This window comes from Nannobrachium achirus (assembly GCF_963921795.1).
Source record: "Nannobrachium achirus genome assembly, chromosome: 23".
Classification (NCBI taxonomy): Eukaryota; Metazoa; Chordata; class Actinopteri; order Myctophiformes; family Myctophidae; genus Nannobrachium; species Nannobrachium achirus.
This window is the reverse complement of record NC_137830.1, coordinates 27,704,719-27,729,501: the sequence shown is the minus strand read 5'-3', so window position 1 is coordinate 27,729,501 and position 24,783 is coordinate 27,704,719. Positions and strand designations below refer to the sequence as shown.

Genomic DNA, 24,783 nt, shown 5'->3' with positions numbered 1-24,783 from the left:
GACAGAAATAACTAAACATGCTGGCGTCGTTGCTAGGTCACCCTAGAGCAGACCGTAACGTGCCCTTGGTGTCATGTGTGTATTGCATTACAGGACAGCATTGGTACCTGCGTGCAGGGGCGTCACAAGGGGGGAAAAAGTGGGACTGAGTTACTAGGGCCCAAGAGGAGGAGGGCCTTAATTCATTCATACTTTAGCTATTGAAAAATTGCTCGCAGCGCTGTGAGCTTGTAGATCTGCTATTTTTGAAAAGTCGTGAAAATGTGTGAAAATCTTTGAATATATATTTTTAAACTAAAATTTTGCTTCTGGGGGGTCCCTGGAACTAAATATTTTGAGATGGGAGTCCGCGGCCAAATACATATCATTTTGGGGGTCCTTGACATGAAAAGGTTTGAGCACCACTGACATGGAAACATAGGCCTTTCACAAAAAAAAGATTTTTGAAAAATTGCAGATCTACAAGCTCGCAGCGCGGCACTCGGTGTGCCGCGCTGTGAGCTTGTATATCTGCTATTGGGGGGCCCTTAGTGAATACTTGTACCCAGGGCCCAGAATTTGGTGCGACACCCCTGCCTGCGTGGGATCATAGGGCAACCTTTAGCAGACTGTACTGCATGCGAGCTGACGAGATGTCGAGCAGGGACTGGCAGTTTGGCATGGCTGTTTTTAGGTTGTCCCCGCCTCGTATGTTCTTTCCTTAGTGGCTTTCTGGAAGTCCTAATGTAGCTGTGTGTGTGTGTGTGTGTGTGTGTGTGTGTGTGTGTGTGTGTGTGTGTGTGTGTGTGTGTGTGTGTGTGTGTGTGTGTGTGTGTGTGTGTGTGTGTGTGTGTGTGTGTGTGTGTGTGTGTGTGTGTGTGTGTGTGTGTGTGTGCATGGCAAACAAACATGCTTTAAGCTGGTTGCACACTGCACTGCGTTGTTTCGTTGCGTTTTGGAAATCCGAAATCCTCGAAAGCATTTTTCAGGCCAAGGAGAGAGATAGGAGAGAGAGAGCAAAGGACCTAGTGGCGACAGTTGCGAAAATCGGAAAAAAATCTACCTTGGTCCGAAAATAAAAACGAAACGGGCGGCAGTGTGCAAACATGATTGACATAACGTGAGGTTGATTTTTTCATTCACGCGCTCTGAAATTCACTCCAATATTGAGCAGCACCTGGCTGCAGACACTAGGGTCCTGTTGAGGTCCACGGGAGACAGGAACCTCAACAAGTGGCAGGAAGTGACCTCACAGTGCGCAAGTGACTTCATGCCGCTTGTGGAGGTCATGTGACGTCTCTGCCTTGCAGTCCAAGGCACTACAGTCCCTTTGAGCCGCATTGTCGCTATGTGTACCTGTTATCTTTTAGACAACCCAACTCTACCCCTAACCCTAAACTTAACCTCCTTGGGGTAGAGCAAGAAAGAGGTGTGAGGTCACTTCCTGCCACTTGTTGAGGTTCCTGTCTCCCGTGGACCTCAACAGGACCCTAGTGGCTGCAGCCAGGTGGTCTTGCCAATATTCTGCCCGAAAAACGCAGCAGTGTGCAAAGACTGCAGCATGCCTGCGGTAGCTAGTCTCTGTCCACGTGTGCGTATTCTATACATTGATGCCTTTATTGCCTTGTGCAATCTCGATATTTGAGGTACGGGTGCGTGTGTGTGCGCACGTGCACGTGTGTTTGCGCGTGAGCATGTGCCTGTGCCTGCGTGCGTGTGTGAATGCATGTTTATGTGTGTGTGAATGTTTTTGTGCGTAAAAGATTATTCCGCGCAATGTAGGCCTACGACTCTTGAGTGAGTTTGGAGCCTCAGTTGTTTTTAGCCATTGAATTCCGTCAGGAAGTAAATCTTTTTGTGAGGCTGCACTCTAGAATATAATGACACAAGTAAAATGACACTTCTTCCTGAGGCCGAACCAAGATGTGTTTTTATGCTTGTTCTAAATAACACACTACATAAGGTTGGGTTTGGCTCCGGAACTGCACTGTGGTCTAGTCATATTTTGCCAGTCAGTCATGTAACAATGTGTGTGACTGTGCGTGTGTGCGTGTGTGCGTGTGTGTGTGTGTGCGTGTGTGTGTGTGTGTGTGTGTGTGTGTGTGTGTGTGTGTGTGTTTGAATATTTATACATCATGGAGCTCATCTGGGCAGCCACACTGACCTCTAGTATGGAGCTACTGGTAGCTTTATGCCACATTATACTGTACGTCAGTGGAACGGGAGAGGAGAGGAGAGGAGAGGAGAGGAGAGGAGAGGAGAGGAGAGGAGTGTTGACATCAAGGAATATGATGACAGTAAGAGCGAGAGATAATGGGTCAGAAGTAGTAGAATGTTTCAGGGGGTTTAAAGCTAAATAAAGTGACACAGAGAGAGAGAGACAGTGTGAGTAGATTAGAAAGAGAGACAAAAGCAGAGAGGCGGTTCTTCTTGCCAGGACTTTCAGCAGTTCTCCAGGACAGTGCCACCATGGCCTGCACTGCCAAACAGGCCTGCTCTCAATCACTGCAGTGCATACTAAATCTAAAACAAACACACACAAAAACATACACACACACACACACACACACACACTAGGGATGGGACGATAGGTGATATTATCGTTTGTTGTGATAGAAAACACGCACGATAATCATATCGTGGGGATTTAATTTATCGTGATATCGTCCTCGTCATGCACTGGCATCAATTCACCTTTTATTTGCCGAGCTGCATATCTGGTACCACTTAAACCCTCTATAATTGGTAAAGGGTACTTATAATATACATACTTGATAGTCTTTTTTCTTTTTTCTCTTTTTCAAATGTTTTTGCCAAAAAAATTGCCGATCTACAAGCTCACAACGAGCTTGTAGATCAGCAGAATAATGGATTGTGATTATCGCGATAATATCGCAAATCGCGATTTCTTTTGTCACAATAATCGTGATATGAAATTTTCATATCGTCCCATCCCTAACACACACACACAAACATGCACGCACGCACACACGCACGCATACAGCACTCTTTGCTTTGCGCTCCTCACTCCTAGTTGGTCACTTCTCAACAAAGAGTGAGACATTTAAAGGGAACAATAATGACAGTTTCTCATTACAAGAAACATTTCTTATGATTGATTGAGGTGTAAAGGGTTTATTGTTAAAAAAGAGTTTCCATAATATAAACAATAAATTATGAATTGAGTACAAAAGGACCCCAAAAACAAGCCTTGTATCTGAACTAGAGATGCACGATCATGACATTATGGCCGATATCCGATAACTGATATTTTACAGGGTCATACCTGTCGATTTGAATCGCTATCGACAAATATGACCCTGCAAATATCTAAATTTAATATTTTTATTTAAAAAAATCCAAATTGAAAAGCGTCCCCAGAAAACACTGATTGAATCTTCAGCCTTCATCAAAGGGCTTTTTCAGCTTCCAACTAAATATCGGCAAAAACCGATCAATTAATTTGATATCTGTTCGATACCGATAATGCATTCTTATGGCCGATATTGCTGATACCGATATGATGGCCCGATTAATCATGCATCCCTAATCTGAACTGTACTGTCCTGTACTATTCCTATGCAAACTTCAAATAAAGTATTCAATCAATCAATCAATCAATCGATTCTCATCCCCAATTATAATCATTTTTTGGGAAGGCTTTCAATTTTTTTGTCTTTTTGAACTCTGATACGTTCTCCTTTCAGGAGGGGTCTGTTTACCTGCTTCAGCCCAGCTGTTGTAAACATACCCAATCAGTATGTTATTTTATTGCATTTCGGCCACTTGAAAATACATATCTAGCCTACAAGCTCACAGCTGCTCTGTAGCTCGCTCTCTGCAGATCTACTCTGTAGATTTGATATTTTCAAAAGACTTTTAGACATTTTACATGGGTGAAATGGGACACTCTGCATAATGCGTACTTTCTACTTTTGGTACTTTAAGTACATTTTGATAACAATACTTTTGTACTTTAATTCGTGGACTTTCAGAGTACTTCTACATTGCAGTATTGATACTTTTAGTAAACATTGTGAGTACTGTCTCCACCACTGATTGAAATATTGTGTGAGTACAGTGTTTTCAGCTGTTAAGCCACTGTTTTATGGTCTTCCAAGAGGCTGCCCTGGAAAAGGAGCTTGATCTAAGACCCTGCAAGCCTCGCCTCCCACCCAACCCCCCTTTGGCTCTCCATGCAGCTAAAACTTCCCACATTTATTTTCCTTTTTATCCGGCAGACTTGAAAGCCCATTAACCCTCTACATTCCTTCTCTCTCTCTCTCTCTCTCTCTCTCTCTCTCTCTCTCTCTCTCTCTCTCTCTCTCTCTCTCTCTCTCTCTCTCTCTCTCTCTCTCTCTCTCTCTCTCTCTCTCTCTCTCTCTCTCTCTCCACACACACACACACACACACACACACACACACACTACACATGGTTCCTGTCACGCACGTGGCCTTACCTTAAAAACATTGTTGGTTACATAAATTATGCTCCATATGGGCGACTTTGACTCCGGTGTCCAGTAGGGTTGAAAGGTTGCTGGGATGATTCCAAGGGCATGTATAGATTTTATGGTTTATAATGTAAATACAATATATATTTGGCAAGAGCGAAGGGTCGCACTCAGAGTGACAAGCAGTCGTGGAAAAAGTACTCGCATTCACCGCAATGTAGAAATACTCTATTACAAGTGCGGAATTCAATATTTACTTGAGTAAAAGTTCAAAAGTATTGGTATCAAAATGTACTTAAAGTACCAAAAGTAGAAAGTATTCATTGTGCAGAATGTCCACAAGTTTTCAAATGTATAAAATGTATAAAAATCTTTTGAAAATAGCTGATCTACAAGCTCAACTCACAGTGCAACACATTGTGAGCTTGTAGAAGTGGTGTTTTTCAATAATAATTAAAATCTACAAAGTAATAAAATGTTTCAAATAATTGTTGTGGAGTAAATAGCCTTCGTCAGTGTCAATACTGTATGTGTCGGTTTAGTGTCGGTTTGGGGCCCGAACTCAACAACGAACATTTCCCGTGTTCACTGCTCGTTGTTTAACTAGTCTCACATAGCAAAGTCCACTTAAACCCTCTATTCTTTAGTGAAACAGACCTGAGTTACTGTACTTGAACTGCTTTTATCTGTCTACACTAAACCTCGTCCCCCAAAGCGTTCCCCCCAGAATAGGGATGCTGGGGTTTAATTCTGGAAAACATGGTGGTATAGAATAGTGGTTCTCAACCTTTGGGTCGGGACCCCCAGGGTGGTCCCCAAATTATTTTGGGGCGTCCCCAGATGATTAACTTAATGTGCAACATTGTTTTCTTACTCAACAGTAAACAAACAGCGGAATAATGAAAGGTTAATGGAAAAAGGGGCAATAGTTATTTCTTTGTTTCTGTGCAGAAGCTCTCATATGAAACATACCAGACATTCTTGGCTACTGTCATTTGTATCACCACTCACGGATGGACAACAGTAATATAATTCCAATTATTCCCTCGCAAAACACATTGCCGCAGTGAATTCATCCACCGGTGCCAATGAAATGGGCTGGAGAGTGTTGGTGCAACGAGACAGGCTCACCATTGTGTCTCGTGCATACATCTGAACAGGGTTTCTCTGTTGGCGTTCTGGCCTCACTGGAGCAGGATTGTGTTTGTATAAATCCAGCAGTCTGTTATGAAGTCAGTGAAATATGCCCTTGTGTGGTATTTTACTGGGTCCTGGTGGGGACCCATAGTATTTGTTTTTGTTTTGATTTATTAGACAGTACAGCGTTAAACACTGGCAGATATACAGTACCAGCTCATAGATACATTGTGACGCATTGCGAGCATGTAGAGCAGCTGTTCTTGACAAAAGTGGTGAATAAACAAAAGGATATGTTTATGACAGACAGACAGACAGACAGACAGACAGACAGATTAAGAGATAATGACACACAACACAGGTCAGGTAAACTTGAACATGGGAATAGGGTTGGGCCTTTAGGATTTTAACGATTCCCGTTCCTTAACGATTCCTTCTTAACGTAAGATTCCTTAAATGAGCGAGAAACCCTGCCTCTTTATTTGTTTTATCAGAATTCAGAATATGAAAAGAAATCTAAAATGTCGGAGTGGTTTCTAAAATGGAGGAGTGGTTTCTAAAATGTAGGAGTGATTAGATAGTTCACACCGAACTAATGGTACGCCGAGAGCAAATATGTAATGAGTGGCGCCAAATATTTCGTTTCTACACAGAAACTGGAAGAACACAGAAATAGCTACAGAGACAGCAGAAAGCTCTGAATCCACAAGCCTATGGGCAAATTGAACCATATCATTGCTCCCTATCACAAGTGACTCATTGATGATTTAATATATATTTACAGAAAAAGTGATTTTGGGTCTCATGACTCTTTAATGGTACCCTTTAACTATTTCTATGGGGGGTTACGTACGGGTCCATTTGGTTATGGTGGTCCTTGACATTAAAAAGTTGGAGAACCACCTGTATTTTAATTGTTTGGCAGACGTTCACATAACCAGCTTTGACAGTGTGATAAAACCCGGTTCTGGAAACGGTTACAAATGCGATGGAACCAATTCCGGTTCGTCAACGTTGCATCCGGTTCCCCCGGTATCCTCCGACTCCAGATCCCAGCCCTGGTCGTGATTACATGGCGCACGTTCCAAAACGGGCACCACGCAGGGCACTCCTTCAGACTAACTGCTATGCTAAGTCTCTGTGTCTCCTGTCAAGAGTCTGTGTCTAGTGGAAAATGTTTGCAGTCTGTAAACCAAGGTCTTCAACAGGGTGTCCGGGACCCCTAGGGGGTCCTCAGAGTTACTACAGGGGGTCCTCCAGATCCTTTTCTGCTAAAAACCTTTTTTCTCCTTTTTTATATTAACCACTTGAACCCTAGCGTCCATATTCTGAGAACTTTAGACAAAAATAGCAGATCTACAAGCTCACAACGCCTCGCGCTGCGAGGCGCTGTAAGCTTGTAGATCGGCTATTTTTGGCAAAGAGTTTTGGTGTAGAGTGGAAAAAGACTAAGTACAGAGTGAAAGGTCAAGTTTATTAAGTATTGACGGTTCAAGTGGTTAAATATCTGAAAACACAAATTGACATGAATCCAAAATACACTGATGATTGTGCTGTCAAACGATGAAACAATATGGAATCTATGAAAAGGTCGTGGGGGGTCCCTGCTTCATCTGTCATGCAACTAAGGGGTCCTTGGCCTGGAAACGTTGAAGAACCCTGCTGCATGTAAACGATCTGATAGCATGCAGCCAGTGTTGTTGTGTTGTGGAAACGACAAGGCAGGAGGACGTGCATGCATGCATGGGGACACCACCACAGCCCGGGCAGAGCAGAGCAGGAGAAGGCTTGCACTCGCGGCAACACCCAGCTCAAGATGGGTGGAGGTGGTTCATGTTCCTACAGCAGGCCTGTGTGGAATCTATGGGTGCTTGTGCCAAGCAGGGCTGCCTGGCTGGGGCTGTGGCCGAGCTTTAACCTGCGTGCCTGGCAGTACATCATGTCCACCCCGAGGAGATAGCGGAAAAGACAAGCGATGTTCCTCCGAGAACAGGTGGACGAGATTATATGGAAAGGGTGTGTGTGTGTGTGTGCGTGTGTGTGTGTGTGTGTGTGTGTGTGTGTGTGTGTGTGTGTGTGTGTGTGTGTGTGTGTGTGTGTGTGTGTGTGTGTGTGTGTGTGTGTGTGTGTGTGTGTGTGTGTGTGTGTGTGTGTGTGTGTGTGTGTGTGTGTGTGTGTGTGTGTGTGCGTGCGTGCGTGTGTGTGTGTGCGAGAGCGTGTTTATTGTGACTCATGCGTAATACCGTGGCGGTATATATTCTGCAGGTTAGCAGGGCCTCACTGCAGCCACGGTGAGATCATACGCAAAGTGGCATACAGTGTGTGTGTGTGCGTGCGTGTGCGTGTGTGAGTGAGCGTGCTCGTTCATGCGTGCCTACACTGGGAGCTTAAAGATAGCAACAACTATTTATAAATGGTGAAGCGTGGGATACAGTGACAACACACACACCAGCTACCGTGCTCCCCACTGAAGCCTGACCTCCTCTTGTCTGTCACTTGGGCTCCACTGTCCGTCACCAGGAGGTTATTATGAGTGGGAGTCACGGGAGCCTGAAAGATGGACAGGAAGACCGGGCACCGTATATTTGTAACATCGCTCAAATACAAAAGTGGTGGAAAAAGTACTCAAATTCTGCCTGACGCTCAGAAGCCATATTCCAAAGGCCTTCCCCTTTTGGATGAGCAGTAGTAGTTGTTTCCCATGTGGGCAGGGGCGTCACAAGGGGGGGGAGTGGGACTGAGTTACTAGGGCCCAATGTGGAGGGGCCTTAATTATTTTACACTTTAGCTATTGAAAAATAGCAGATCTACAAGCTCACTCGTGCCGCGCTGCAAGCTTGTAGATCTACTATTTTTGAAGTCTTGAAAATGTGTGCAAATCTTTGAATATATGTAATTTTTAAGCGAAAATTTGTAACTCATATTTTGCTTCTGGGGCCAGTGGGGGGGTCCCTGGAACTAAATGTTTTGACATGGGGGTCTGTGGCCAAATACATATCATTTTGGGGTCCTTCACATGAAAAAGTTTGAGCACCACTGACATAGAATGCATAGGTTTTTCAAAAAGTTTTGATTGAAAAGATTCAAAGATTTGCACAAAATGTAATGTTCCCGATTTTTCAAAAATATCAGATCTACAAGCTCGCTTGTAGATCTGATATTTTTCAATGGTTAAAGCACAAAATAATCCAGTGAATCCTTGTACCCAGGGCCCAGAATTTGGTGCGACACCCCTGGCTGCAGATTACATCTGGAGGATCGCCTCGGCCTCAAAACGCCTGATTGGATTGCTCACTTATTAAAGCAATATTATTCTAATATCTCACAAAACGTTGCGCGCCTTCAATAAGCATCCCCGCTTATGTGTTTTCTCCTTTCTATGCCGAGAGGGAGGGTCAAGGGAGGAGATGAGAAGTTTATTGTGTTATTACTCAGAAAACATCAGAAAATTATATATGGCAAGATCCTGAGAGTAGTTTTAACTCTTTTCACCTCTCGGACAACCAGATCTTATTTTATTGTTGTTTGGGACACGATCAACACAATCCTGAGTTATTTTTTGTGTTCAATCTGTGTTTTTAGATATTTTAGTATTTCAGCATGCTACAAAGCATCATATGATGCTTTGTAGCATGATATTGCATCATCTGATGCATCATATGATGCAAAATGCATCATATGATGCTTTGTAGCATGCTGAAATACCAAAACATAACTAAGGATTGTGTTGATCGTGTCCCAAACAACAATAAAATAAGATCTGGTTGTCCCAGAGGTGAAGTGGTCCTTTAACAATATACGGTAGATATAGATAGGGATGGGACGATATAAAAATGTCATGTCACGATTATTGTGACCAAAGAAATTGCGATTTATGATATCATCACGATAATCATCAATATCACCAACATCCATTATCCTGTGGCAGAACATTTGCCAAAAAACAGCAGATTGCGTTGTGAGCTTGTAGATACGTTCTTTTTTGGCAAAGAGGTTTGGTAGAGAATGAAAAAAAGACTGTATCAAGTATGTTATTTCCAGGACCAGATATGCAGCTCGGCAAATAAAAGGTGAATTGATCCCAGTGCACGACGGAGGTGTCAGGGTGTGAGCAGAACATTTGGACCCAAAAGCAGAAACAACCAAACTGAGGCAGAAAGTCTAAATTCAAAGTTTTTTTTATGAGAAATAAACAGGAAACACAAAGACTCAAACTGGGAAACTAAACTATACTGGGAAGAAACTAAACTAATTGACATGTAGATACAGAGCAGGATCAGACATACTCACAGAAGACAATGACTAATAAACTGGCAAGGGGCGCACTCAAACACAGGACTTAAATAGACACAGGACTAACAAGACACAGCTGAACTCAAAGACAAATCAACACAGGGATAGTCTGGGAGACTCAAGAGGAACACACACTGGACGCGGAGGCGGCGCGGGAGCGGCACGTCAAAAAATACGGCCCCGTTATTTCAATGAACTAACCCACACTGGTGGCATCAGACGCGCGCAGCCGCGGGTCTGCCGCCTCGTCTGCCGTGCTGATACGCCGCTGTTCTATTTTTCCAGCGTTGCCGCGCGGTGAACATGTTCTCCCATGGTTCTCCCCAGTACCCACTGGGGGAAATGGATGTTCTGTGTGGCAGCGCGCCGCATCCAGTTGGGGTTACTGCGCGGCACTTCACGTGCGTCGCTGCGCAGCCGCCCGCGTCCAGTGTGTGCTCCCCTTAACAGGACACACGTAACAATCACAGGTAGGAAAGACAAGACAGGTAACATTACAAATAACTAGGCAAAAACAGGAAACGATAGGAGACTACTAGCTACTGCAAAATAAGGGTACAACAAAATCAAACTTAACAGTTCATGACAGGAGGATAATTTCACGATAAATTGAAATCTCCACGATACGATTATTGTGAGTGTTGTTTATCACGATAAACGATAACGATTATCGTCCCATCCCTAATATAGAGCTCAGTGTGGATGGCCCTTTAGGATGGATTACATCAATTACATAAAGCAAAGTTTAGGGCAGGGGGCTTCAATGGTTCTCAGGCCAAGGACCCCTGACCCCTTAGCTGAGAGAGAGAGGAAGTAGGGACCCCCACTACATATTGTATAAAATGTTGTTGCAGATTAAACTTAGATGCTTCATAGACTTGTCTGACAGCACTGTCAAGCTTTGTGTTGGATTAATGTTAATGTTTATTTTCAGATATTCAACCACTTAAACTGTCAATACCAAGCAAACTTGACCTTTGACTCTGTACTTGGACACTTCTTGGCTGTCCGAATGCCTGAAAAAGCCTTGGTGTGTAGAGGTCTTTAAATGAACACTCGCAATGTTGCTGAGTGAAAGTTCTGGGCCTGGGCCCAGTTTGGTCTATTATATTTTTTCGGCCTCCCCCACAATTAAATGGTCTATCCAGGGATGGAAAATATGGAACGGGCACGCCACCATAATGGAACAGAGAAGGTCTAAAAGAGGCAAAAGAATGAATGGAATAGTGTCAGATACTGTAAATGTATGAAGAAGTTTGGTTTCTCTCTTCTGTTTCTCTTCTCCTGATCGCGTGCGGGTACTGTTTACTTTTCCCCAATGCTCAGAACAGAATAAGATCTAGCACGTGGCTTGTTGCGACCGTATGTCGCAGTTTAGTATGTGAACGGTCACAGCTTGTCCGTATGTATCTCTGTCTAATCTATAACGCCTGACACTGTGGTTCTATGGGTTTGCCGCTCTATCACGCTCTGGCTTCACTGTGATGTTACACTAACAGAATCCCTTTTATGCCCATATTTGGAGTTCCCTGATGTCATCAATATTAAGCCCATATCTAACAGGACTTCATATGGGAATACCCATATATGGAGGCCACATCGGCCACATACCACAGTAACGGCTGGTTCTACAGACAGGGATCTCCATGTATGGGCACGCATAAAAGGGTATGATGTCAGATGTTATAGACATCATAGGACTTTCACGTAACGAATAACTGATCTCCATATATGGGTACCAGGGGTCTCCATATATGGGTAACTGGTCCGATATACATCACTGGCCAGATGGCCAAGAATTGGTGCGACCCCGCCCTGAGGCGTCTTACTAGTATATAATGTAGAGTTGTATTGGAAGTTGTGTCTCTCTGTACAAAACCATTACATGGACTTGTTTTCAAAGAGTGCAGCAGACAGTCTTTTTCATAATGAAATAATAATGTTTGTGTCTGCGAACTTGGCTCCACTACGCGGCAGGCAGGCAGGCGGGCGGGTGAACGAGCGGCTGGAAGAATAATTGCATGTTTGAGATTTGTATCTGGGGCTTGGAGGTGGGGGAGGAGGGTGGGGGGGGGGGGGTATGCAAAGGGAGGGAGGAGGGGAGAGAAGGAGGGGACGTATAGGATCGGGGCTGGAGTTGGTTAACCAGGGCATTGTGACGTTCCCCCCGTCTGATGTGGCCTGGCTCCCACATGGAAGCGTTTAGTGGCCCCCGGGTTCGCAGTGAACGACGGAGGAGGACTGAGAAAACAAGGCTAGTAGGCAACTTGCAGGAGAAAGAGAGAGAGGAAGAAGAAGGGGGAGAAATAGCAGTGGTGGAAAAAGTACTACATTCTTTTAAGTAAAAGCATCAATACTGCAGCGTAAAAATACACTGTAAGGGTGCCCTCACACCAAAATACCTAGAGTGGAATCCGCCAATGCATTTCAATGAGAATGGAGCGTTTTCATGCCAGTAGAGGATTTCTGCAAAAAACGCTCCATTCTCATTGAAATGCATTGGCGGATTCCACTATAATAATATTATAATTTTTACCTGCAAAGTAACTAGTAACTAAAGTTTTCAAATACATGTAGTGGAGTAAAAGTACAATATTTGGATCTGATATGTAGTGGAGTAGAAGTAAAAGTATTGGAATTTGGAAATACTCAAGTAAATTACAAATACCTCATAACTGTACTTAAGTACAGTACTTAAGTAAAAGTACTTAGTTACTTTACACCACTGAGAAATAGACAGAGAGAGAGGCGCGATAGGAGACGGAATTCGACGTGGATTGGGCGAGAGAAAAAGAGGGAGAGGCTGTGTGAATGTAATGTTGGGGGGGGGAGAAACAGAAGGGAAGGTATAAATTCAAAGGAAAGGATGTGATGGACGCAGGGTGGAACTATAGAGAACAACCAGACAGAATTAAAAGTAAACAGGCTTACAACTTTGGGACTGATTTAATGACTTCTCTTCCCCCCGAGGGAGATTTGCATTCCCTCCCTTGCTCAATCCTCGCCTTCTCTCTCTCTCTCTCTCTCTCTCTCTCTCTCTCTCTCTCTCTCTCTCTCTCTCTCTCCCTCCCCCCCCATCCAGCCTTGGCCTCGCTTCCCCTCATTCCCCTGCTCTCTCTCTCTCCCTCCATCCCTCCATCCCTCCTCTCATCTCCCTCGCAGGCACATGCACGCATAGCCATCAAAGGGGGCTTGAGCCCCTGCCCTTTTATCCGTCTGTAAAAAGTGCCCTCTCCAGACCATGAATGCAGTTTTTATTAAGGTGAAAGAAATGCAAATGCCCTCTTTCCATGCCATACCCGAAGGCGGCATTCAAGAGAATTGCCTTGTCCAAACTCTCCTGAACTTGAATGCAGCGACTCATGTTGAAAGAATTGCCCACACTGTTTAGAAATCCATCTCCAGTATTGACTTGATTATGCTTATATTAGTTCAGTGTGGCATCACACACCGAAAATAGCCGACCTCCAAGCTCACAACGCGTCGCAGCGCTCAGCTTGTGCTATTTTCCATCGAAAGGCCCCTTTAGAAATGTCAGCCCCTGCCTCTCTAACATTCTCTGCACGTCCTTGCTCCCTCGTGTTTTCCCCTGCTTATCCAGCGCTCCGATGGATAAACATGACAGAGGGGCCGAGGCCGGGGCTCTCATGTGCTTTCATGTGTTTTTCATGTCTCCAACTTCATCTGTCAAATAAACACACGGGCAGGCGTACACGCACACACACAGGCACACACACACACACACACACACACACACACACACACACACACACACACACACACACACACACACACACACACACAAACACGCACACACACACACACACACACACACACACACACACACACACACACACACACACACACACACAGATAGCCAGTCGGATGGAGTGCAGGTTTCTCTCCCTATCTCTCTCCTTCAGAAGCCCCCAGCCCACCCCCAAAAATCCTACGTGTATCTTCTCATAGTCAGTGACAGACAGGAGGAAAAGTTTATGTGAAACGTTGTAATTTCAGGGCCGTGCTGGTGGCCTCTACCAGTTGCCTCCAATAATGTGTATGCAAACATTGTAAAACCCTCATATCAGTGTTAGCTCAGCTTGAACTCTTGACAGTGTCAAAAATGGGTTCATTTGAACCCAGATTGAACCCTCATGGTGTTTAAATTGTCTTTTTTACACACTCTCAGATTTAAATGAATACCGAGGGCTTTACTGTGTTAGTCTCTGTGTATGCAATGATGTAAAGTACAGTAACAGTACATTTGCTCAAGTACTAAGTACTCTTTTGAGGATTTTTTACTTTACTGGAGTATATTACTTTTACTTCTACTCCACTACATCTCCGAGACAACTGTTCTACTTTTACTCAATTATTTGACAACATTAGTTACTAGTTATTTTGTAGATTGACTATTATTACAAAACATACATTAACCACCTCAAACATTATACATTTCAGCTATTTTAAAATAGCTGATCCGCGACGCATCGTGAGCTTGTAGATCTGCTATTTTCAAAAGATTTGTATACATTTGAAGACTTTTGTACTCTTACTACTCTTAATTGTAACAGAGTCTCTCTACATTGCAGTATATATTGATACTTTTGCTTGAGTAAAAAATTTGAGGGCTCTCTCCACCGGGGACGGGCCTCCATTCCGAAACACCACCATTCCGAAACCCCACCATTCCGAAACACCACCATTCCGAAACACCACCATTCCGAAACCCCACCATTCCGAAATTTAAATTATTTTAACTTTCACCCACTTTCACCCACCTCCACCCACTTTACCTCACCCACATTCACCCCCCCACCCACCTCCAACCACTTTCCCCCTCCTCCACTCACTTCCTCCCACCTCCACCCACTTTCACTCACCTCCACCCACCCACCTCCACCAACTTTAACCTCTACCCAATTTCACACACCTCCACCCACTTTTATACCCCCCCCCCCACCCCCACCCACCTCTACCCACTTTCACCCGACTCCAAGGGGCAGGAAAGTGGGTGGAGTTGGGTAAAAGTGAGTGGGCCTGGGTGAAAGTGGGTGGAGGTTGGGGGAAAGGGAATAGAGCTGGGTGAAAGTAGGTGGAGGTTGATGGAGTGGATGGAGGTGGGTGAAATTGAGCGGAGGTAGGTGGGGGTGGGTGAAACTGGTTGGATGTGGGTGAAAATGGGTGGAGGTGGGTGTGGTGGGTGGAGGGATCTGGATGGAGGTAGGTGAAAGTTAGTGGAGGTGGGTGGGGCTGGGTGAAACTTGGTGGATGTGGGTACAGGTGGGGGTGGAGGTTGGTGGGGTGGATGGAGGTGGGTGGGTGGGGTAAGTGAAAGTGGGTAGAGGTGGGTGGAAGTGGGTGGAGATGGGTGGAGTTGGGTGAAATTGGGTGGAGGTTGAGAGTGGGTGGGGGTGGGTGGGTGGAGGTGGGTGAAAGTGGGTGGAGGTTGGTGGGGGTGGATGGAGGTGGGTGAAAATGAAACTGCATATTCGGAATGGTGGTGTTTCTGATTTTCGGAATGGTGGGGTCTTATAGAACAATGGGAAACCCCACCATTCCGAATAATGGAAGTCAATCTTCGGAATGGTGGGGTTTCGGAATGGAGGTGTGTACCTCTCCACCACTGTGTGTACGTACAGCATATAGCTGGGCTTGAACTGCCTCATGCTCTTCATGTGATAAATTAATAACCACCCCACCACCCCCCACCCCACCCTATCTCCACTGCACATTCTAATAAAGCAGAAGAAAATCACCTTTAAAACCAGGCCAGTCTTTATTAAACAGAGTGAAACGCACCTTTATGAAACATATTGACTGGAATGTAATCTCTGTTTTGCTCTAGGGGACTGAGTTCATTACACGGTAAATGAAAAACATAAACATTATTATTGTTTCTATGAGAGAGACTTTGGATGATGGCTTTGGTGGTTCAGACGTGTGCTGAGTAATTAGTGGTCTTGGGGCTTGTTATTAAAAAATAAACATTCCTGTCAGGTATTATATTACACCATGACGATCATTTTACCATATTCAAACCAGTAAGACTCCCTAAATTGGGAGATAAGCGACCGTCAGGTCGCATACACAAACTTTAGAAGGCAATGGTAGCCAATCAGGAGGGAATATGGGAAATGGGACAGATCCATGTTGATGACATGACTTTAGAGATAGTGTGTGCCGCTTTGCGTGATTTTAGGGCTAAATCTGCAGGAGTAAATCTGTAGGAGCAGTTTCCAAAAATGTGTTTTTAAAAAATCGGCCAGATGGTGGCACTAGATGGGACGGATGCATTTTGATGACATGACTGTAGAGATACTGTGTACCGCTTTGTGTGATTTTAGGGCCAAATCTGTAGGAGCAGTGTCCAAAAATATGTTTAGCAAGAATCGGCCTCATGGTGGCGCTAGAAGAGGGCCATGTGAGAAATGAGGGGTGGAGGTTGTGATTTGGCAGCCAAGGAGTGTGTTTGCAAAGTTTGGCATGGATCGGGGTAACCTCGATACTCCACAGAAACCACTGTGGAGAAATTTCTTGTTCTGATCTAGATGTGCTGAACAGCTTGTTTTATCCAAACTACAATAGACATGTTTTAGATTGGAACAGATAGGGACGTGCACAGAGTGTTAGAGAGGCAGGGGCTGAAATTTCTAAAAGGGCCTTTGGTGGAAATATCGACCTCCAAGCTCACAACGCGTCGCAGGAGCGTGATACCACACTGAACTAAGCATAATCAATTCAATACAAGAGATGTGGCCTAACGGCATGGATTTCTATACAAAAAGTGCAATTCTTTCAACATAAGATGCTGCATTCAAGTTCAGGATAGTTTGGACAAGGCGATTCTCTTGACTTTAGGTATGGCATGGAAAGGGGGCATTTGCATTTCTTTTACCAAGGTAAAAACAGCATTCTTGGTCTGGAGAGGGCACTTTTTACAGACGGATAAAAGGGCAGGGGCTCAAGCCCCCTTTGATGTCTATGTGTGCACGTGCCTGGGAACAGACACCAGTCAAAACTCCATAATTCTCTCAACAATTTACTGAACCCCTACCTCAGAAAGACATGCACTTAATGGATACTGCTGTTGGTTTTTCTCTCTTCACCTTTTGGATCCACTGACACACTCCATCATTCTAAGCCCTCTATATTTAAACTTTACCTGAGTTGGCTCTGTAGTCTGTACTTGGTCCGCTCTTTTGTCTCTCTACAGTCTACACCAAATCTCTTTGGCTAAAATAGACGATAAGGCACACGTTCTTTTATTTCTTTTTTTCTGAAAAGTAACGGTTAGCTGTCGGCAACGATATGTTTAGTAATACAGCTCTGACAACCTGGTATGTCTACTGCAGCAGCAGTGATGGGTTACTGCACTGGTTCTCAACCCTTTCAGGCCGTGACCCCATAATAATAATAATATTTGAAGTACTGGGGACCCCCCCAACCTGATAAGCACATGGAATTGTAGGAGTTGAGGCATTATACGTTTAGAAAAAAAAATATGCCTTGCGTTGCGAGGCGTTGAGAGCTTGTAGATCGGACATTTTTCACAATGTTTCCCTCAGTCTTATATGATTTGACAATTTGGCCAATGTTTGCCGATTTGTATAGTATGCTACAGTATAGTTTGTTGATTACTTCTGATGCAGTATTGGTATTTATTTATTTTCTTTCTTTTTTCTTAAGGTATTAAAAAGGTTTCAAAAGTCCTTACACTTCACTGTCACCTGTCACCCCCAACTTGTGTGTGTGTGTGTGTGTGTGTGTGTGTGTGTGTGTGTGTGTGTGTGTGTGTGTGTGTGTGTGTGTGTGTGTGTGTGTGTGTGTGTGTGTGTGTGTGTGTGTGTGTGTGTGGGGGGGGGGGTTACAAAATGTAACACTTCATATCGTCTCTCTCCCTCCAGCTCCAGGAGGAGTCAGGGGGTCAGCGGGGTGCGAGGAGCAGACGGAGGGCCATAGTGCTGATGGGTCAGCATGTCTCCACAGACACAGAGGTCCAGCTGTACCAGCGGGTCCTGGAGCAGCTGGGCTACCAGGTCAGCCTGTCCAGATACGCCGAGACCAGCCCTGAGCTCAGAGCACAGCAGGATGGTGAGTGGGAACACCAGTTTGATATGCATCTGGTCACGGACCCCCAGTCTGATATGATTTTGATTCTGATTCTGATATTCATTTTCCCAATAAACATTGTAAGATCCATTTGGTTCTAAACCAGTGGTTCACAACCTGTGGGTCGGGACCCCCAGGGAGGGCTCCAAATTATTTTGTGGGGGTCCCCAGATGATTAACTTACTGTAATGTGCAACATTAGTAAACAAACCAACATACAGTAAACAAACAAAGTGTATTGAGGTTATCTGCACATTTCTAAAGTGACAATTTAAGGACTTTTTAATACCTCTAAAATGACAAATTAAACATTAGCCAAATTGTCAAATATTAGAGACATAATTTTTTTAAATGCTCACAATGCTCACAACACCTCGCAACGTGAGGCGTTGTGAGCATGTAGATCTGCTATTTTCACAATAGAACCATGTTATAAAAAATGTAATGCCTCAACTTAGTGCTCGTCAGGGTGGGGGGTCCCCAGTTAAAATATGATTATTTTGGGGGTCGCGGCCTGAAAAGGTTGAGAACCACTGTTCTAAACTATCACATATAGTTTGTGGACCCTAGCTAGTTATGTGTATGCAAACCATTGTAGGGAGGATGAGGGAGAGAGAAAGAGATAAGGGAGTGGGAGAAAGAGAGCGAGAGGGAGAGAGAGGGAGAGGGAGAGAGAGAGCCAGGGTTGGGAGGTAGGGAGGGAGGGAGGGAGGGGGGGGGGGAGAGAGAGAGGAGTGACAGAGCAGATTAGGGTGAGGACATAGAGAGAGCAGATGTGAATGGGTGTCAAGAGAACCCACTATAATAAAAGACAAGATACTGGGAGTGAATGACGGTGTGAGATGGAGGGGTGAGGGGGAGGGGGTGTGTGTGTAAGATGAACAGTCAGACACTTATGGTATGATTATACGGGTACGTTCCCGCTGTCGTTTTGTTGTCGTTACCAAAGCGTGTATAGCGTTTACACCTCGTATTGGCTTGTATGTCCGTAGGGTTGGTGTGTTCACATGACAACGCATGAATTCACGCAAAATGCTGTAGTGTCATGTTCCCGGCCTGCATATACTGTGTATTTACCCTTCAACTATAAAATATATATTGTTTTTAACGAGACATGCGTTGTAATTACGCTCCCATACTCCATATTATCGTCTGTTTTCGCATATTGAATGAGTCCTACTCCCGCAGCGCAGCCAAGTATTTCAAGCGCTGCACTGCAGAGCCGTCAGTGGCAAGGTATGGCAGCATTGGCAGCTACCATAACTTGGCCTCACTACAGTTATTATGTCCATTGGTTAATGGAGAGAGCAGCAGGGTAGTCATTTGGAATTCTGGGCCCCATGGGGTATTCTGCACTGGAATCAAATGTACAATTAAATATTTATTAAACATAAAAGTACTTATTAAACAATGAAATCCTTTAAGGGCCCCCTGTCTGTCAGCCCCCCAGGGGTTCTTGGAAAGTTCCCAACTTCTCACTGCTATCTCACAGTCCGGAGTAGAGGAAGCATCGTTCACTCCTTCACTGGTGAGGGATAGACAGAGACAGACAGACAGACAGACAGACAGACAGACAGACAGACAGACAGACAGACAGACATAAACAAATGGAGGGTTGTGATTGAACCATTTAGACTTCAATGTATCAACGTGCCGCGGGAATGATTCAAAATGATTTCCCTGGAAGAGGTGGTAGTGACACGGACACACGCATACGCGCGCGGCCGCGCGCGCACGCGCACGCACGCACGCACGCACGCACACACACACACACACACACACACACACACACACACACACACACACACACACACACACACACACACACACACACACACACACTCCCAGTACCTTATATTTATGGCATATTTTACTATTACCTTTGGCATAACAGTATGATCTAACAATTCTTTAATCAAAAATATTACACTTTTTGTTATTAATTATTTTAAGATGAACATCTGAATGAATTTGTGTTTTATTGAGGAAATAACATTACTTGGCACCAGCACTGCATTTGATAATTTCTCCGGGCAAAGGAGGCATACTGGTTCGGGGCTTGTAGCATAAATTCCAAATATTATCACATTATCTCGCTGCACCCCTGGACTGCCGTCACAGCACCTCAGGGTGCCTGAGCAGTGAGCACCCACTTTGAAAACCCCCTGTACTACAACCATAGTCATGCCTTGATCAAGAGCAGTGGTTCCCAAACCTTTTGGCTCGAGACCCAAAAGAGAAACTTGATGTCTTCTCGGGAACCCAAACTAGTGAAAATGTCACTAGTTTGGTTGGCCGATGCGACGTGTTGTGAGCTTGTAGATCGGCTATTTTCAGTACTTCTAAGTATTTTTGAGCAGTGCTAACCGCTTCTATCTCCTACGGCTTTGTGGTTAGGAGCACGGAATGAACCCATACAAGGAGATATGCATGTGTGTCTTGTTTGATACCAGGTGCAATCTTCCCCCTCTAATTAATGGATAAAAAGAACTCCAATGTAATTCCTTTGAAAAACCGATTGAATTTGTTTTTAACAAATTTGTTGGGGATTTGTTGGAAATATTTTGAAATGAAAAAAATAAAAAGGTACAAAGGGGTATTTACGCGTGACCCAAACAGTGCTCTATCTAGACCAGGGGTTATCAAAGTGGGTGACGGGGCACCCTGGGGGTGCCGCGACGGCAGTCCAGGGGTTCTGTGAGATAATTTGATACATTTTGACATTTATTTGGATATTTAAAAATATATTTAGTATCATTTTAAACTTGAAGTACAAAGTTATTTTCAGTCAGTTCCAACCAAAATGGCTATTATCTCAATGTTTTCCTCGCATAAAAAAAAACTAGCAGATCTACAAGCTCACGACGCGTCGCTTCGCGCAACTTCAGCCCCTGTGTTTGAGGGAGTGTTTCTCATTCAGTTTCCCTTGTTTCCACCTCCTCCTCCATGTTTTCCCAGGCAGCCTGGTTGCTCTGTGATCATGCATAAGCATAAGCGACACTGTTGTAACCTCTGGGGGTGTCGCCATCCCGCACCGGTCCTCTGTGCAGGGGTGTCGCACCAAATTCTGGGCCCTGTGGGTACAAGGATTCACTGCGGGTCCCCCATAAATGTTCTTCATAGGAGGAGGGGGTTTAACTATTGAAAAATAGCAGACATAGATCTGCTATTTTTGAAAAATCGTGAAAATGTGTCTTTAAATATATATATATATATTTTTGAAAAACCTATGTTTCTATGTCAGTGGTGCTCAAACCTTTTCACGTGAAGGACCCCCAAAATGATATGTATTTGGCCACGGACCCCCATCTCAAAATATTTAGTTCCAGGGACCCCCCAGAAGCAACATTTGAGTTACAAATGTTCACTTAAAAAATACATACATTCAAAGATTTGCACACATTTTCACGACTTTTCAAAAAATAGCAGATCTACAAGCTCGAGTTTGTATATGAGCTTGTATATCTGCTATTTTTCAATAGCTAAAGTATAAATAAAATAATTAAGGCCCCTCCACCTTGTAACTCAGTCCCCCCCCCCCCCCCCCCCTCCCCCCCCCCCCCCCCCCTTGTGACGCCCGTGTGTGTGTGTGTGTGTGTGTGTGTGTGTGTGTGTGTGTGTGAGAGAGAGAGACTAGGAGGCTGTGTGTGAAGTTGAGCAGGTGGTGGGTGGGGGTTAAATAGTTAACTGTTCTAGGGTGTGTACTGGACTACTGGAGTGTTTACTGTGTGTATGGGTGGAGCTGCATTCACACACAAGTCAGCCCTATCCCCTCTGAGACGCACGCACGCACGCACGCACGCACGCACGCACGCACTCACACACACACACACACACACACACACACACACACACACACACACACACACACACACACACACACACACACACACACACACACACACACACACACACACACACACAGAGAGAGAGAGAGCGAGAGAGAGAGAGAGAGAGAGAGAGAGAGAGAGAGAGAGAGAGAGAGAGAGAAAAGACACAGAAACAGACCAAATGCCATGAGAATCAGAAGGAAAAATAGAAAAGAATTAGAGAGGAAATGGAAGGTGTGGCAACCTTAAAGTCCTCCCGGCTTTAAAACGTACAGGCTGGCAGTTCATAGAGCCGTACTTTTTATTTCTGTTTTATCTATTAGTTTGGTCATTAAGGTCCACAGAATGAGAGGCCTGCGCTCTGCCGGAAACATCGCGAAGAAAAGTTATTGCTATTTGTATATTTCCTAACCCATCGACTCCACTAGAAATATTAAAAAAAGGGAAAAAAATCATAATCTGCTTTAAGTAGCATGTGAGGTGTCAAACTAGGGGTTCTTCATGATTCGGAATCCATTGCAAGCATTTGTTTTGCATGAAACACATTCCTTGGGCTAAATTTCGGTTTTGGGGGGCCAAACTAATAGATAATGACCAAACTAATAGATAAAACAGGAATAAAAAGTACGGCAGAAAATCACAGGTTCAACCCTATTCCTTGAGCTTTTGGGCTTGTGGGTCCCGGACTATAGTCAAGCTAGCTGACACAGTGAAAGAACAGATGTCTAAAATGCTACGTGCAGGCTAATTTATTGCTCCTCTCCAACAATGTCAAAAATGCAAGAATGTGACATTCTGTGCTATGGAGATATTTAGGTATGTACAGTATGTGTACGTATAAACATACATACTGTATATAATATAGATATATGATAACAGTTACATCTCTGAGTCTTTGCATTCATTATGCTTGTGTGTGTATATCATTGTAATTTCCTTTCCAGAGTTAATTTGACTAAAACTATGGCGAAAAGTGTTTGTCTACAACTGTACCTTTTTTCACTGATGACACTGCGACGCGTTGTGAGCTTATGGATCGTCTATTTTCAGTGTGAAATCAGCTATTACGAGGACATCAAGGCCATCCAAAAAACAAAATCAACTGCAGATTCAGTCGACTAAAATCTAGACAAACTAGACAAGGGCTAACTCATTTCTGGTGACTAAAATGTGACTAAAACTAAATGGAGTTTTATTCCAAAGACTATGACTTAAACCATATCAAAATCTTCGGTCAAAATCAAAACTGTTCCTGTGATTATGTGACAGGAGCGCAGGTTTCATTGTGCAGGTCGGGCAGATGACTGCCACTCAGATCAAAGAGCCTGCAGAGAACCACTGCTACCTCCTAATGTCTTTACCATCGGTTTAAGGTCAGACTTGACTCTTTTACTGCCCTCACATAAAACCCTAACCCCCCCCCCCCCCCCCAATGCCCTGCCCCCGGTGGTCATCACCTTGAACCACAGCAGTGTTAAGCAAATTTAGATTTAGTTTTATTTCTTTTTTGTCATCTGAAATGTCTTAGTTTTTTAGTAGGTCTGAATGTTGAAGACATGTCTTTTAGTCCCTCCCTAAAATGTTAGTATAGTTCTTATTTGTTGACAAAATTGTCAATATATTTTAGTCATCATAGCTTAGTTTTTATTTAGTTTTCACCAGTGAAAAAAGGTAGTCGACGACCATTTTTCATCATAGTTTAAAAAAGAATACTTGCTACTACTACTTGTGTAATGACCATGTTACTCAAATGAAAATCTTAGCTCTTATTAAAGGACCATAGCAGTGGTCTGGCATGGTAGCCATTCATAACATTCTTCCTGCTCCATTCTGTGCCAAGAAATAATATTCACTTAAAGTTTAGTCTGATGGAGAATCTCATTCTCTTGTCAAGAAAGAGAATAAAAATTGGGGAGATGACAATACCAGCGTGAATACCAAGTGAATTACTTTCTGGGGGAATAGTCATATATCTGTTTAATGTCAGTAATGGCTTTCTTTCTTTTTTTCTTTGAAAAGAAGTTCTCTACAGTGTAGAGAACGTTTATGGTGTAGAGTAGAAAATCCTCAATGTTTATTTTATCCATTCCTTTAAAACAAATGGTCCCGTAACGGGCCATTTATTTGGTTACATTTGGACACACTCAGGGTGAAACGAACATGGAGGGTTTTACTTAAAGGGGAATACCACTCATTTTCAACATTCAACTATGTAGTTTATACCCCCCCCCCCCCCCAAAAAAAAAAAAAAAGATTATCAGGTATTATGATTATACTAAAAGGAAGATTTTTTCCAAAAGTGTACATAAAGAGTTAAAATTAGGTTTTTATGTGGCCACACCCACCAGTTAATTTAGTATGTTAATTAAGTTGTCATGGTGGGTGGTGACCTAGCTGAAGTTAGCCGCTGAAACTGTGTGACTTATAATAGTTTAATGTGATATGGTTATACAGTGATGTCATTACGTGCGCATCCCGCATCAAAAACTCATTCAAGTCACCCAGGGACTCATTCATGTCATGGTCCTGGGGTCCCGGGGATGCGCCTCCATTGGAGTCCATGTTCAAATAATTTACCGCGTCGCGGTAAAAGAAAAAAAAGAAAAAAATCCACAGACACCACCATTGTTCACGGGTGAAAGCATCCTACTTTACCCTACGTTAACACAAATAAAATCCCGTAGAAAGTCTTAAACAGGCGATAGAAACGTCAATGTTTTGATTCCACCGACGACCAACGCCATTTTGCGTGCGTAAACTTCATATTGAGGACTCATAAAACTTTTCTGGGACCCATTTGAATGACCACCTGTGGGTCCCGGGACCCATTACATTGAAAACCTAGTAACATCACTGGTTATATATCATGTTTCACAAGACGTAGTACTTGTTGATAATAGAAATCTATTGGCTGAAAATTCTCTACTTTTTTACAATCGTTTTATTAAAGAGACATGAACATTCTCTCTAACAACTCT

General features: G+C 43.8%; 1 protein-coding gene across 1 annotated transcript in view; it reads left to right on the top strand.

Moving 5' to 3' along the window:
- cped1 (cadherin-like and PC-esterase domain containing 1) overlaps positions 1–24,783 on the top strand; it is a gene marked incomplete at both ends in the record, with an annotated part of 134,337 nt that overhangs the window by 10,652 nt on the left and 98,902 nt on the right. Inside the window, one exon of the mRNA XM_080754299.1 lies at positions 17,771–17,957. Within this exon, the coding sequence (XP_080610425.1) occupies positions 17,771–17,957 (187 nt within the window). The remainder of the gene's footprint in view (positions 1–17,770; positions 17,958–24,783) is intronic.